Source organism: Mytilus galloprovincialis, chromosome 6 (genome assembly GCF_965363235.1).
Source record: "Mytilus galloprovincialis chromosome 6, xbMytGall1.hap1.1, whole genome shotgun sequence".
NCBI classification, from domain to species: domain Eukaryota; kingdom Metazoa; phylum Mollusca; class Bivalvia; order Mytilida; family Mytilidae; genus Mytilus; species Mytilus galloprovincialis.
The window spans coordinates 95,252,438-95,269,911 of NC_134843.1; the positions used below are offsets into that span (position 1 = coordinate 95,252,438).

General features: G+C 30.7%; 1 protein-coding gene across 3 annotated transcripts in view; it reads right to left on the reverse strand.

Moving 5' to 3' along the window:
• Positions 1-17,457, reverse strand: part of LOC143080800 (TOX high mobility group box family member 3-like) — a 48,355-nt gene extending 30,898 nt beyond the window's left edge. The window contains exons 1-2 of one of the 3 annotated variants that reach the window (XM_076256839.1): positions 17,359-17,457; positions 6,580-6,641 (exon numbers count right to left, since the gene is read on the reverse strand). Coding sequence is in view for 2 of the 3 variants with exons in the window: in XM_076256838.1 (XP_076112953.1) it covers positions 3,522-3,524 (3 nt within the window). In the remaining variant the exon portion in view is untranslated. Of the gene's footprint in view, positions 1-3,521; positions 3,636-6,579; positions 6,642-17,358 lie in introns of those variants that run through there. The other 2 variants (XM_076256838.1, XM_076256840.1) reach the window with 2 other exon arrangements.
• Positions 17,458-17,474: the final 17 nt, after the last annotated feature.

The window sequence follows — 17,474 nt, forward strand, 5'->3', positions numbered from 1 at the left end:
CTTTTTCCTTTTACTGGTTTCCAGCATTTTGTCCAATCGACTATGAAATTTTATTTTCTTACTCAGTTTTTTTATAATCTTGCTATTTCATTCTTCCATCAAATTTCTATAAATCTTTGAATTGCATTTTTCTTTTATTCATATTTTACCGTCTTCATAAATGCTTTAAATCTTAAAACGTCCTTTGATCCAGAACATAAAAATGAGAATTGCGATTAAATTTTTATTAAAAAATTCTTATCAAAGTTTACAGATATATGATCATCTATTGAACTGTATAATAAGGTATCAAAATAAGGTAATCCTTTGTTGGAATGGAAGGTAAAAAGTTATAAAGAAATCCCTCAAAATTCAAACCTGTATAAACTGTAAGAATAAAATGTATTTTCCTCTCAACCAAGAAAGGGGTCATACTGTTAAATGTATCAAACTTAAATTGCACAAATTAGTAAAAGTATTCAAGGTTTTCAAAATCATATGAATGTTATTGATAAATGATCAGGTATAATCCTGACACTTTAGTGCAGAATGGTCACTTCAGGTGTCATATGCTCATGAGGGAATTGACATATATCATATTTGACTTCAAATGACCCACTTTACAGCCGCTTAAAAATAGATATGATCCAATACTTATAATACCCCAAAAAGACAATTTACACACAAAAAAATCTATGTATAAAATATTTTGCAGCACAATCAGATTTTGGGATAAAATCTTGGATCATCATATCTAAATATCAATGACACAATTTGAAAATGAGTTTTGCCCTGATGGAAATATCATCGGACACAATTCAAATCTATGAATAACAGATTCAAGACTATTGAATATCAGAGAGGTACAGTGGATTCATTTATTTTAACGGGTACCAATTTTCGTGGAGTGAGGAAAACTTGCATATTCATGGATATTTAAATTCTTGGTTTTGGCAAACTCTACATACAAGTTCCTTTTGAACATTTATTCTTCATTGAACATTTAAATTTATGGCTCCCTTGTACCCATGAAAGTCACGAAAAATTAGTATTCAACGAATATCAACGAATCCACAGTAGATTTGTAATCATTTGGAGTTTTCAATTACAAGGGCCTAAAGTAGTGGCATTATCACTACATTACAAGGGCCTAAAGTAGTGGCATTATCACTACACTACAAGGGCCTAAAGTAGTGGCATTATCACTACATTAAAAGGGCCTAAAGTAGTGGCATTATCACTACATTACAAGGGCCTAAAGTAGTGGCATTATCACTGCATTACAAGGGCCTAAAGTAGTGGCATTATCACTACATTACAAGGGCCTAAAGTAGTGGCCACTGCATTTTACTATTCCATTCCTTATTTCTAATTCATTTCTGTACATTTGTATTTTGTTGTTATCACAAAGTTTAATGCTTTTTTCCCCTGAATTGATGAAACCTGCAATAGCAAATGAGCCTATACCACAGGTGTAGATCTAGCATTTTTTAAAAGAGAGTGGTTCTTACATACTCAAGTCATATAAAAAGGGGGATTCAAACTAAATGTACCAATACAAAAGCATTAGTTGTCAAACCAAACAGAAAAGGGGGGGGGGGGGGTATAATTCCCCTGAACCATGTGGCCAGTAAAATACAGTCATAAGGTGTGAGTATGATGTAAAATGCTGTGGATAATCAGGATCATAGACAATGTCCAATAACTCACACAGAAAATGTCATAACAGATGCACAAGTTTTAAATGTGGTCATTTTCATAAGTCTTCCAATAAAATTTACAATATGACAGCTTCATATGTGTACTTAAATGTTAAATGTTACAATACACCTTATCGCTATTTGTCCGCCATTACTGGATGTAACACAGGTTCCTGTAAAATTTTGACGTCATAGAACAAAATGTCTGACGCCACAATGGAAAAGTGATTGTTGTTGACGTCAAAAGTTCAAGCAGCCGGGTCAGCCGGGATTAGCAATAAGGTGTATATCCTAATGTCCAATATTGTAACATGTAACCAACTTTTTATAAATACCGAAAGTTGACTACAAGATATTAAATACTTTTGTCAATTCTTGAGTTTTTCATCTAAAAGAACATTCAAAATTAAATTTTGATTCTATTAATGTGACTTAATAATGACAAATTTATAATCACAATCCCCCCTTGTCTCTTATAAGCCAATCACATAATTTTTGTTTGTAAGTATAGAAATAAATGAAAATTACTTGCAATAATCTACCGTATATGTTAAAATAACCGAAGGTCCTGCTAAGTGCCTATATAGTAGATGTTTGTTGTTATCATCTTATGTTTCATCCCTCATTAATTTTCATTTTTGACCACCATTTTTAAGCAATCCATAATCATAACTTCTAATTTGTCTACTTAAATTTAATGAAACACAAGTTTTATATTCAATATCCTTGTAAAGCACATCAATAATATCTTTCATATTTTGGCCAAATTTTGGATATGCCTAAAACCATGATAACAGCACCCTACTATATATTTATGGAATTAATATTTTACATTCTTCTTATAGATATTGATATGTAAAGAATATTGTTAAACTTACAGCAATTATATATAAATTCATTTAATATAATTGTTTTATCTGACATAAATAATTCATAAAAAAAACTTTATAATGGCTCTAAAATTCATGTTTCCATATCAAATTCAAATTTTAAATTATACCAAAAACATGAAAAAGGACAGGTGTAACATTCTGTGTATCAAAAGTTTGTTGTACAACCTTTATAGACAAATAGACATACAGGAAAGTACCTAAACTATAAAAAGCCCCAGGTTAGTCAATGTAAAAAAATAAAAACATAAGAGACAACCAATGGCCAAATTATTTATTTTCAAAATTGCTCAAAGTGAAAGATGGCCATCCTGGGAGCAATTTTAATATAAATCTTAGGGAGCGTTGATAAGTTTTGAAGGCCAACGATTTGTTAAAATGTGTAAAAAGTTGCATAAGCAAAAGGGATATAGCAGTTGGTTTATTAGCCTTAATAAACCAACTGCAATTTTGACTAAAAAGGTTAGAACCTATCTTTTAATACAAAGTTGATTACCACGGTAACTATGAAAAAATTCATGTTTTGTGACAAAGCAGAAATGTTGCATGCAAGTAAACATTTTCTAGCTGTGTGCACATGTTTATGAAAATCTAAACTGTTTACCTAATCATGTTATTCTTCTCTATCTCCTACTAAATCAGGGAAAACGAATTTCTTTACTGTAGGTACTAAATTTAATTTTGAATTTCTGCTGTAGATGTATTGGTAATATTTATTCTGATGCCTATGATAAAAAGTTTTACTGTTTTTTAGAGGGTACTAAACTCCTTTCTATACTCTGACAAATCAATAGCAGGCTGTCAATAGCATTAAAATCTACCAGAAACATAAATTTAAATAGAAAAAAAAATTGTCACATTATTTTTAAACATGTAAAACAAATATTAAATTGTTACCTTTTAATAAATAATTCCTATACAACTAACATATAATTAACAAAAGAATTCCTACCATGTTTAGAATGATGTTTTTCTCTCAATTCCCATTTTGTTAAATGATTTCTTCACCTGTATTGGCAGGACACTAGGGTCACAAGGTCATACAGGTTAACCTTAAGATCAATGATAATTAAACTGTCATTATGTCAAAAGAAACAACTTTAAGAAGAAAAATGGGTATAAGGTTGACCACACACAACTAAGGTTAACTTGGTTAATTAAAACAAGAGGCCTACAGATGCAAGTGGTCTTGGAAATCCATGGCCGACACAACTAATGCAGCTTTCATTGCAATCTATCTTTTGATACTAAAAGCCAACAAAAGGACTTTCATTTCAATCCCAGGTTGACAAAATGAGCCAAATACTTGAGAAAAGGAGGGGGACTCAAATGTAAGTCTTACCAGGCTAACAATAAGATTAAAGGTACCTAAGGAGGGGGACTCAAAAGTAAGTCTTACCAGGCTAACAATAAGATTAAAGCTACCTTTGGGTTTAAGTACTCTTCATATAAAATTAAGATGGGTTTGAATACTCTTCATATAAAAATAAGAGCACCAACAGAGATGATACTGATAATCTAAAGCCAACACATATAAAAGAGAAGATGTGGTATGATAGCCATGAGACAACTCTCCACAAGAGACCAAATGATACAGAAATTAACAACAATGACCAAAGCCCATACCACACAGTCAGCTATAAAAGGCCCAGAAATGACAATGTAAAACAGTCTACCTTAACCCTTCTTTAAAACAAAAAGCCTTTATAATAATTATTTTGGACATTATTATTTTTGATATGGTTAATGTTGAATTTGTCCATTAAACCAGTTTGAAGAAGATGAATTATAGGGTCAACCTGATTTCCTGGAATTATAAATGGGGGTTCGACGCAGATTATTGCATTCTGTAACACCATATCAAATATTGTTTGTAATTAAATAATCCAAGGTAAAAAGTCGTTAAATTGAAAATAGTGTATTTTCAAAGTACTATTCAGACTTTGCAAATGCATGAAATCAAGTATCCATAAAAAAAAATGTTTTGTCTCTTACTCCATGAAAATTGGTATCCTAGAAAATAAAAGAATGCACATTATACTATAGGGTTATTCATACAGTTTTGATACTAGTGGTCGAAACTTCTAAAAGTACACATCTCAAAAAACAAAACAACAGGGACTTTACTTTTAAATAGCTAGAAAGCCTGTCCATAAGGGCATCAATTAAAATTTATTGTATCTGTTCTAGTCTATAGATAAAATCTGTGATACATGATGCAGTGTTCTATAATTGAAATTATGGTTGGAAAGGTTTGAAACAAAGGAGAAATTTGGTAAAAATATGTACTTTAGAAACTATTTGAACTTATATAAGTACATTTTAGTAGCATATAAAACAACAATTATCCACCATTACCCAAGGGATCACCTACAGTTCAAAGCCATTTGTTCCTCTTTATTATGGTATTATACAATTATTGTAATTACGCAACTGCCGATGACATGATTACAAATATATGCCTAAAGGCAATACACAACTTCCAATAACACATGGATCAATTATTATCACTTAGAAATACTCAAATACTTTGCACCTTCAATACCATTTGTACTGTTATGTTGTACTAACATTTGCAATACTACTATACAATTTTAACATGACAACCTCTCCAGAAAGGAAATTATGCAAATTTTTTTCTCACTTTTGCAATCATTTAAATTCAATTTAAACATTTTGTTTCTTGATATTCCTCTCTAATTACTTTCACAGAATTTTAAAAGTCATATCTACCATTCCTTTTTTAAAGATTTCATGCAGCTTTGTATTTGTTCTTACAAACATGTAAGGTCTATTTGAAAATGAAGTGTCTAAATGCTTTGACCATGTGAAAAAAAATATGGAAAAAAGACAACAAACTAACAGTTTCTCTGCACCTCATATGTTTGGCTGTATAAGTTGCTTCATGAATGATCATCATATATTCACCTTCCTGTATTACATGTCTCTATTACAGCACATCATCACATCCTAATTAGGTTATAAGTATGACAGTGGTATAAAAGTACAGAAATGTCAGGAAATGTTTTATCAAATACTTCTGATCATCTAAATAATGTCATGCTTTTTGTTGTTGAATGATATGTTTCAATTTTGGTGACAATTACAACCAATAAAGATCCTAATATGTTCCCTATACCCCTGAAGCTAAAATAAACACTTCCAAATAAAATCAGTTACATGTAAATTTTCAACAAAACGATTTGTTTCTGAATTTTTTTACTTTTTTCCTTAAGCTACAGAAATTGTGCTAAGATAATACTTAACATCCCATAAAACATCTGCTACACTATAAAGTATTCCAACACTTTTACTAAAATATTGTGATTTGCTGTCATTGCTGAAAACAGATTATGGGGCATTTCTTTCATTATACAAACAATATAACTCCTCAAGAAACAAATATATTTTACTAAAAGTACAAAATTATATAAACTGAATGTTTTAGAACCTAAAAAGAAAAAAAGTGCTGTCTTGTAGACAACCAAACACCTTATACTATCTTCAATTATACATCAAATTTTCATTGGTAGACTAAGAGAGGAGGGAACAGGGGACTGAGTTTGGAACCCCCTCCCACTTTACCCCTTTCCTTCAGATTTAAACAAGAAATAAGGCTGGAGCTTATTTTTTTGTGTGGAACTAAAGAGACAGCAACCTAGAAATTTTGAGTTAAAGAATACAGATTTCTAGAGGCCAATGCCTATACTGTACAACAAAGTACAATTAAAAGAAGAATCTTTACTGGTAATAAACTTTTTTCTTTTGGAACAAATACACAAGTTGTTAAAATTTCAAGGCAGATTTTATCTAGGCCACGTTATTTCTTTGTCACTAAAATCATTGAAAATGTCATATTTATTGTTCTTGGAATTTAATAAGCAGCTTTAATGTTTCTTGTTTTAAGTTAAAAAGGAGACAAACTCAGTTTAGTTACTATCTCAATGAGCGACTTTAACCACCATCACCAATTATCCATATTCAATAACTCTATAAAATACAATTCTTACCCATTTTTAAAATTTCAAGTGTATCCAATTTTTCTTCTTCAGTTTTTTTTTTTGGTCACAATCTACAAAATAAAAGAAACATATAGGTCAACTATACAAGTATATATATCATTTTGCTTCAATAAGTAAAAATTCTTTAATACATCAGAGTTACATTTAACATTGGTGAGCATACATGTCCATAACCAAGGCTCATCAACTTCACTCACTGTATTAATACAATTCTATTATATTTCTATGCAATTAAAGACCAATAAAGGTCACTTCTTTGCTATTTGAATTCCTAAAACATTTTTTTATGTCATTTATCAATAAAACATCATTATCTAACAAATATGTATTTAAAGTGACCTTTTAAGGCCAAATGTATTGTGTTACATGTTTATGTATCAGTGATTTTTGTAATTGAGCAGTTATCATCAACTGCAGATTTCACACATGGTTACTATGGTAAATGTTCTAAAATCCTATACCTTTATAGGTCTTTAATAATGAAACAAATGACAGAAACAATGATATCAAATTTAAAGATGTGAAATATTGGTTCTTGTATTTCGTAATCTTTTAGTTATAATAATAATAATCATCTTTATTTCAAGAGGGTATGGTCAATTAGTACAAACACTATTCCCCCTTGAGGCCCTCACACTATTCCCCCTTGAGGCCCTCACACTCCACTCACAATGCATCACAAAATTTCTTCATAACAAAGGTAAACAAAAGAAAACATAATCAAAATTGATACATAGTTATATAATTCCTGGGTTTCAAGTAAAAACTTAAAGCAGTTTGTTTTAACAGTATTTATGTTTGACATGTGTCGGGTTAGTGCTTCTGGTAGTTTATTCCATAAAGTTGGGCCAGAATATGAAAAAGATCTTCTAAATGTGTTTGTTCTTGCCTTTGGTATATTAAGTAATTGGGTAGTATTTGATCTACAAGGATCTAAGTTGCATTCCATTTTTATTTGTAACATAGATTTTGTTAGACAAATATTCTGGGACAGATCCATATAAACATCTATGAACATATATAAGGCCTTGTGGTAAATTACACGATCAGTAAATCGCAGCCATGATAACTTTTTAAACATTGTATTAGATGGGGTATCATAAGGAAGTTCAAGAATAATTCTAGCTACTCGTTTTTGAAGTTGATTGTTTCTCTTGAATGATAAATGCAACTTATATCCATTTTTCAACTGTATTAATATAACCTACCTACAGATTATTATTTTATGTAAAATCTACCTAGATGAGAAGGCACGTATGGTAGTGTGTTTGTGTGTTTGTATGTATGTATGAATATCCCAGAGAGTTTCCTCTTTAGGTCTTAAAGGTTAACAGCAAACATTTCAGTGAAGAAAAAAGATCATTGAAAGATGATAACCTGATTATCTATGCATTGAAGAAGATAATAACTTCAATTTGCAGAAAATTGATGTACTCTGAAATGGAGAAAGATTTTTATAGTTAACTTAAATCAATCTGCTAATATACCAATGATTGAAATGTCTGGTATGAAAACTGTTAAATAATTTACATCAATATTACATGTTTAAGTAATATACTTATTTAACCCTTTACTCATAACTCATAAACTTTATGGGATTTTTGTACTTTTCTGGTTGTTTTTAAGAGATCTGATTTATTCTCAATATATATTTCAAGTCTACTATATGTTTCCAAATATTCTTCTGTTTTTTGTAGATTTTACAAAAGATGTCAGTGCATAAAAAAACAAATGGACTACAAACTATTTTTTTCAAAATTCTCAAGACATGCTTGCTGTCACCCTATACAGTACAACCTGTATAATCTGAACCTTTAACACCTGTCTAAACTGTAATCTTGTAGCAAGATGCAATAACACATAAAGTGTACGCCATAAAAACTTATTACTGAGGATTTGTTCACGTTGGATACCAATTTTCATGGATTTTGTGGGAATAGGTGACCCACAAATTTAAATGTTCAACGAATTACAAATTTCCTAAAAGAATATGTATGAAGACTTTGCCAAAACTACAAAATTAAATATCTACAAAAATGCAAGTTTTCCTCAATCCACAAAACATGGTACCCAATAAAAACAAAACGGAATCAACAGTATTGAATTATTGCATAACGAACTATTGCAAAATAAGGCATAACAACCATGAGAATTCAATATTTGAAACATGTAAAATAATTTTTTTGCTGCACCAGATATTTTGTGGTATAAAACATCTTACTCAAAAGATATGCAAAACTTTTTATTTCTTAAATCAATGAAAAAAGGGTTGGTTGATTTCAATCAAAAATGTGAAATTATATCAATTCAAATAAATAGAAATCAAATACAAATTTTAATTCCATAAAATGCCAATGAATAAAACTTGTCTTTTGAACTTTTGTAAAAAAAAATTGTCATAAATTATAAGTTAGTTGCCAGGAAGGACAATTCGTTGATTGGCATTGCAATAACAAGCTGCATTTATTAACATAAATTTTACATAACCAACCTATAATTAGAAATGGTGCCTCACAGATCAAACAGTAGTTCCAACAAAGACAGATTTAAACTATTCATTGTCAGTCAAATAACTGCAATGATGAAATTATACTGCATTTCAAAGACAACAATAAAGACATCTGCAGAAAAAAAAAAACTTCTTTGAATTTTATCTTTTAAAAGGATAAATGATTTTATAATCTGCACAAATTTACATTAAAATAAAACATTAAGACTTCAATGTTTTTTTTATGGCACTTATTGATGCTGGATCTATTCAAATTAGAAATACATGTAAAACAAAAAGTGGTTTTTATTTTCTTATCAAAAAAAAAATTAACAGAGTAGTATATTTGTTTTCTTTACCCACCTAAATTTGACTAAAATAGATTAGGCTTTTTTAATTTCCATAAAATTTTGAAAAATTAATAATAAGACCTATTTCTAGGAATTTGAATGGCACAATTTACATGACTATTTTCATTGGATATGTATATATAACAGATTGGAGTAAAGCTATTAAAGGGACTCTACAAAAAAAGTGCAATGACATGGATGAACACATGACATTATATATAACACGAAATTAATCTATATGAAATAAAATTTGATGAAATTCTGAGTTACAATTACTGTTCTTATTTAAGAAAAAAGGTTGTAAAAAGAATATAATACTTTATAAAGTTTTGTGCATCCAAAAACTTTTCCTGGATTAACCTTCATCAAAATCTACAGTTTGAAAGCCAAGTGTGTAAAAATACCTAAATACATCTATTAGACCCCTAATTTGGCCTAAATACTGATCTCTGTCGTCAATCCCCTGCTCATATAAAAACACTGACTATTAAACCAAATAACCCTACTATTAGGCAATATTTCAACAAGCTATAATTCCCTTTAGAGAGATGTTCAAAAATTTCAAAACAATGATAAAATTATATAATTCAATGTGGTATTATTGTATTATATTGTCAGATGTGATGAAGTTTCTGCGCATGCTGTGCAGTTATTCTACGATTTTAATGATGCCCATCAATAAAACCACATTAATACTACAGAACAAACACACAAGAGGAAAATGACCATTTCCCAATGAATGTAATATTAAATTGGATTTTCCTAACATTGTTAACTCAGGCCATTGGAAAAAATGTTCCTTTATCATGTTTATAGTAAGGTTCAACAATACACTTTTAGTGATTGCCTGATATCAAACATTTGTTAGTAATATTTTAAGCTGTCGTTCAAAAATTCCATGACCCCTAAACACATGTATGTATTTGATTGTCATAATTTTGATATTGCTTCATATAAGAGAATGAACTTAACTTAAGTCAGCAAAACAACAAAGGCTATACCCCAATATAAAGGGGAAGAGCAAAAAGTAACATGTAGATATGAACCAATCACCAAAGTTTCATGAAAAATGTTCAAAGCTCTTAAAAATATTGTCTGAAAACTGGAAAATCACCCCTCTTTATGAATAAAACCCCATATCTAAGAAACTAAAAATATAAAATGTTTAGAAATCTAACGGGAGCTCATGTCAATTTATTTATAAACAATTCACTAAAATTTCAAGCAAATAAGTTCAAGCATTTTTTTTAGTTATTGTCCAACATAATGACGACAGATGGACAGACACTTGTTTACCATAATATGTCCTGTAAACGGATGTATAAAATTGGACATGACAAAATATTTAGAAAAAGAACAGAAAACTTAATATTGACCTATTGGTGTTTAATGCCACTTTTAACACTGTTGTGCTTTATCGTGGAAGTCATTTTATTGATGGAGGAAGCAGGAGTGCTCAGAGAGAACCATGACCTTGGGTCAGAAAACTGACAATCCTAGTCAATTAAGATTGGAGTCCAGAGTTTAATAAGTGTGACACCAATGTTTTTTGGTTGTTTCGACAGGCCAGGCCCGTAAAAAACATCTCTTCAATAATGAATCTAAATCAAAATTCATTCAGGTAGAAAATGTAGGTTTATATATAGTAATATTCAATAATGCACAGGTATACCCCAATGGGGTTGAAGGCATACATAAATTAGACATCAAACATCAAGATAAGTAAAGTCTTCAAATCAATACAGCAGACATGAAACTAATAATTCAATCTGTTTAGCCTAATCCAATATCTCATCAGTGTGTATTCAATAAAATTATTGATTGCTGTTTTTACCTTAATTTGTAAAGAGTACACAATAAAAAACAAATTAATATTTGTTTCTTTATACCAGGACAAATTAGGACAATAGGCACTTCCATGCTCTGCTGAAACGCAGGTGTCTGATAAAAGTGTCTTCATTATAATTAAATGTGATTAATGAAAAACAGTGAATCACAATTTTTTTTAAAGAACAGCTGTAAGATAGGTCTTACACAACTGTCTGCTTGCAGGATGTTCATCGAAAATCTAAGCATTATAATGGGAGATATTCTAAACCAATAATACTCCATTTTTCGGATCTTTTCCTTATTTAACATATCAAGTACAAACAAACTCAAATACCCCAAACTTCACTTGTCCACAACCTAAGATTAAAAGATCTTTTTTGATTAAAATGTTTCTAAGACAGTAAAGCTAGTATTTTGTTTATAGTACAACGAAACCTCTACAATCAATTTTAACATATTTTACTTCTAAAAGTTAATATGGTTTGATTGTTGTTTGTTCAACAGTGAGTAAATAGTTCAACATAACAGCCAGAAAATATATTCAGAAATAAGGTATATAATCATTTAAGGGTTATAACTCTTATGAGGAGTCAACTGGCAAACGATCTAATTTATTACTAGTGGGATCTTGTCTTGTTGATTATTTTTGATAACTATGTTTCCTAAATTGCAAGCGGAGTTCTAACCTATGATGGGTTTGATAAACACATCAATTTTTATATGTATGCATGCAAAAAAAAAAATTCTTGGTAGAGGGGTCTTAATACAGCACAAACAACATTTTCCAAAAGACCACAAAAAGTGAAGTATACCTTCGAATTCATATAAAGATAAATTTTGGTACATGTCCTCATAAGGTCAACATGTTACAGATTCTCAAATTACCTTTAATATCAATACCAGATTAGAAATACTAATACTCAATACTGTAATTCAAAGTCAAAGGAACATAAAATTGAGCCTCTTACATGTATAAAATTAACATATATATATATATATATATATATATATATATATATATATATATATAATTTAATTTGAGATGTAACACGTCTTCTGATTGGCTGACGTTATTTTGTTATGAGCTCATAGACATAATTTAGTCATGTGACCGTAACGTCATCAACGTTTTTTCATGGTTTTCTACGGTTTAAAATGGAATTTAGAATTAAATTATAAGAAATGACTGTAATATTTTTCTGTCTATTCCAAATAACATAAAAAATGTGGTGCACACTGTTAAATAACCTGTTACGCACGTTATTCAGTGTGCACCAAATTTTTTTATGTTATTTCTTCATAGACAGAAAAAATATTACAGTCATTCCTTAAATAAATAAATATTAATAAAATATATGTCCATATAATATCAATGGTCTATCATACCTTTGCCTAAAACAGCTTTATAACTAGCTGTTCCTTAGACATGTAAAAGTCAGAATAACTTACCTGTCAAAACTGTGCCATTTTGATTATTAATTTTTTTACTTTTATCTGAGATCAAAAATAATTTTAATTTGAAACAAATTTGTCATTTACAAATAAACACAATAATGCAGTAAGTAAAACTATGTTAATCTTTTTTCATTCTGTATCTTTTATTTACACTTCATAGAATACAGTTCTAATCTCCCCAGCTGAGCAAAAATCTGACAAGAAAAAATGTACCTGTGAGAGCCTTAACAAGGCCATAATTCATAAACTTAATATTTTTAAGGGAAATAACTCTATTTTTCAAAAGTTGATCTTCCACCATTATAGAACTTGTAGGAGATATTGCTGATATTAACCGTTAGTATAAGTTTTACAAAATTTTGAATTTTTGGAAATACTAAGGCTTTTCTACCTCAGGCATAGATTACCTTAGCTGTATTTGGCAACACTTTTAGGAATTTTGGATCTCAATTTTGCTCTTCAAGTTCGTAAGTACTTTATTTGGCTTTTTTTAAAAAACTTTTTTGGATGCAAGCGTCACTGATGAGTCTTTTGTTGACGAAACGCGCGTCTGGCGTATATATAAAATTAAGTCCTGGTATCTATGATGAGTTTTTTCATAAAAAACTGTGAGAGCCCTAATGAGGCTGAGTGACGGATGTTACAACATGTTACATGGGGGACAAAAAGAGTATTTTTGCTTTGTTTTGATCTTCCCAGCAACCCCTCTTAGAAGACTCACATACTAAAAATCAGCTCAACATATGAAGATGTGAAGAAATAAATGGAGATTGTGTCCATGGGGCACAGATGAAGCCCTTGCTTTCATATCATTATAGTGACTCAAGAACTGTAAAAGTGATTCTACCCAAATTTGTACTTGACCTGAGTTTTGTAGTATTAATAAGCATTGTGTATATGTTTGAAAACATTTAGTAGAGGCAAACTAAAGTTAGAGAACAGAAATGTAAGTCATCTTTAATCCATACTCTAGAACAGTAAAAGTGAAACTACCAAAATTTGAACTTGACCTGTGTTTTTTAGTAATAAGTATTGTGTATAAGTTGCATAATGTTTGGTGGAGACAACTACAGTAAGACATGTAAGAGAACATAATAACAAAAATCAGCAATTTTTCCATTTGTAGAGGGGCATAACTCTAGAACAGGAAAAGTGACACCACCAAAATTCAAACTTGATCTGTGTTCAGCTTCTGGGTAATGAGCATAGTGTTGAGGGAGTCTAAAGTACTGTTAGAGAACAGAAACAAAACATTTGTTATAGATATTATATTAAAGTTCAACATGTTCAAGCAACACAGGTTAACTGGTGCAGATTTCCACATAGCGATTAGGTGTATGCATAATGATTTGATTTAATAACTAAACTTTCAAGTGTTGGGAGTAATTTCAGGATAAACACAATATATGTACATTGGAAGAAAATATAAAATTTATTATTTTTGCTAGAGAACAATTAATTGTTTTCCAAAATTAGCAAAATAATTCCCTCTTTTTTAAATATGACTAATGAAGCAAGATTAAAATTTTTGTATACGTGCGGTGAGACTGATATAATTAGAATTATTGTTAAATTCATAAGCGACATGTACAATTCTAGAAATGCTTTATTGAGTACTAAATAACTTTTTGGTACCACCTCCTCATATATATATAGATTCCACCACTGCATCAGGTGAGATACGATATTTATCCACTCAAGACAGTTAAATTTTTAAATTTAAAACGCAAGGCTCGCCGAACGTTTTAAATATTTAAAATTTTACTGTCGAGAGTTGATAAATATCGTATTACACGAGATTTGGCGGTGGAATCTTTTTCTCTAATGATTTTCAAACAATGTGCAGGCAAACTTATTCCTTCTTTGCAACTGATCTGTTCTTTCTATGTGACATCATCAGGCATGGTCGCCTTTTTTCATGCCGTCACAATTCAGAGGAAAACAAGAAAATTGACGTCATAATCGGATTTTAACCAATGAAGAACTGAGATCAAACGAACCACATGTGGATTAAACTTTTTTTAAACAATGGGTGCAGAAAGGGATAAATTGAGGAGGAATTGAGAAATATATATATTTATACAATTCGTCTAAACATTAGCCCAACAATGTTAGATCTGTTAAATTGCGTTCACAAATTTTTGTTTTTCCTTCGCCGGGATTCGAACTCATGCTACTGGGATATCGTGGCACCAAATCGCCTTGCACTGTATCCAACCTGCTAGACCACTCGACCACCTAGGCTTATAAAAAATAAGCTTTCGGTGGCCAGGTGTTACCTTTCCTCGTCAGTTTTAATCTAGCTTTGTAATAAAATACATGATATATAAGACATGAAGATGGAATTGTTACAGATCAGCTAAATTATCTATTGTAAAGGATCCTACAAATTAATGCAAGATGCAGTCACAGAAATAATTATATTATAAGTACGTCTGAACCAGTGACGACTCTACAACAGATTTGATCCATCGGATCACCAGCAGTGATGGTGATACAAGGCTGACAATACATTGAAAACTACGTTCAAACCTATGATTGCGTTGGATAAAAACTGCAATTTTTATAAGTGTGCATGGTAAACAAATTTCGTTGAAGAAGGGTCTAAATACAGCACAAACAACATTTTCCAAAAGACAAAAAAGTGAAAAAGTACATTTTAACAAAATGCATTTGACTAACAGGTAGAACAACTGATGTTCTTAAACCCTGAGGACTGCCATTGGCGATTGCCAAATAAATTGATCACAAGATGTAACAAAACGGATCCTAAAGTTATCTATCATGAATATATAATAATATTTATATACAATGTTTATGAATGTGGTTAGATATATGTTTGTGTATAACCAATGTGTATTGTCTTGGTATAAATCCTGTAATATTGTATTTCAAACCAATAAAAATATTGTAACGAAATGGGGGTCCCTTGGAATGGAACTTGTTTTCCCTAAAATTGTGTGATGATTTTGTTTAAACCTTACCGTTAATTGACTGTTTTTATTATTTATTTCTCACATAACTATGTTTGTTAACTTTTATTATTCTTGTCCATGTTTTTACAATCGGAACACCTGTGAATTGTTTACTTCATATGTCGTACAACACGATGACGTCATAACCTATTGTTGTTATGACGATGGCTTTGGATTGGTAATTTCGGTAAATGGTAAGCCGAAATGGTAAATGGTAAACCAAATCGGTAGATTGGTTTACCAAGTATAAATACGGCGGAGAAAACCGAAAAAACTTGAGTACGACTTTACCCTGGGCAAGTTACACACGCTTATTCCAAGCGATTTAAATTATACATGTACCGTAACCATTTACCAGACTAAGAAGTAACCAGACTACTTCAGTATAATGTGGGCTTGTTAATTCCTTAACAAGTTGCATTTAGAGAATAACTTCTCGAGGGAAACGTTATCTTTTGACATTGATTTTGATTTACCATTTGCCGATAACAAAACTAAACTTTCGAGGTATTTATATTTCCGCTATCCATTTTCTTTATGATATTCTAAAAAAAAGTAAGGTATTTATTTGTTAGAATTGAATACTGCTGAGAAACATACTATTTGTATGAATTGTAGATATTTAACGCATCTTAAAGTTAATACAAGTTGATTTTTATTTAACGAGTCTGTTATTCTTACAAAAACCTAAACAGAATCAAACTAAGATCTACCAGAATACCACTAAGTACCACAAAACCTATACAGAACCAACCTTAGATCTACCGGAATACCACAAAATACCACGATACCAAGAGTACCACGCTACCAAAGAAGGGTCGCCAGTATATAACTTTAGTTCGTATATACTTATACATTGTTATAAAACACATTCTTATAGCAACACACTAAGGGTTACACATATATAATTTAACATCATAGCCTGACTGCTCGGTTTTCGTTACAATATCTTATCTTATTTTATCTTATCCCTATGAAACAGGAGAAAAGCTCGGTGGAGCCTTGCTTTTTGTCATGTTTCTAAAGCTTATACAAATTAATTTTATATTTTCAGACAACATATGTTAAAATTTCACTGGAACCTGAGTGATGTCCAGTTAAATGGGGGTCTCTTTGGGGGTTCTGATCCGAATCCCGCTTACTGTCTTGTCAGATTCCGGTATCCCGCTTACACTATGTACCCAAGTAATTTCTTATTTTTTTTTGGAAATTCCCATGTCCCGCTAGCCGTCATTTCCCGTTTTCCTGGCATAATAATTTGACTTTCACGTGTCACGCTTACAAAAAAAACGGCAATCCCGCATCACGCTAACACCCCATTGAGACCCACTTAATTATGTCGCTATTGTCGGACAAATAGCATGAATAGCAATAAGGTGTATCTTCCTTGAAGGTCTTGGGTTGTTTTTTTATTTGACACATTCCATGTTTCTATTCACAATTTAAACTTTAAAAAAAATTATAACTGAAGATATGAGAGTCCATGCCGCACTATCATTGTAAGAATATCGACGTTAATGTCGAGGAAAACTAGAAAGATGTTCCGAACATAAATACCACATCCATCACATTTTTATGTTGGTTTCCCTAATAACAAAATATTGTCAGCGACAAATTCTGTCAGCAGATTAAATGTAATAATGGCTATTATAACACTTTGATATATTACCTAGCAGAACTATGTTATCTATTCAATCTGTTCTGCAAGTTCTGGTCACGTTTCCAAAATGCAAATGGCAAGAGGCGTTCCGAATGAAGGCACTTCCGTCATTTCGGTTTGTTTGA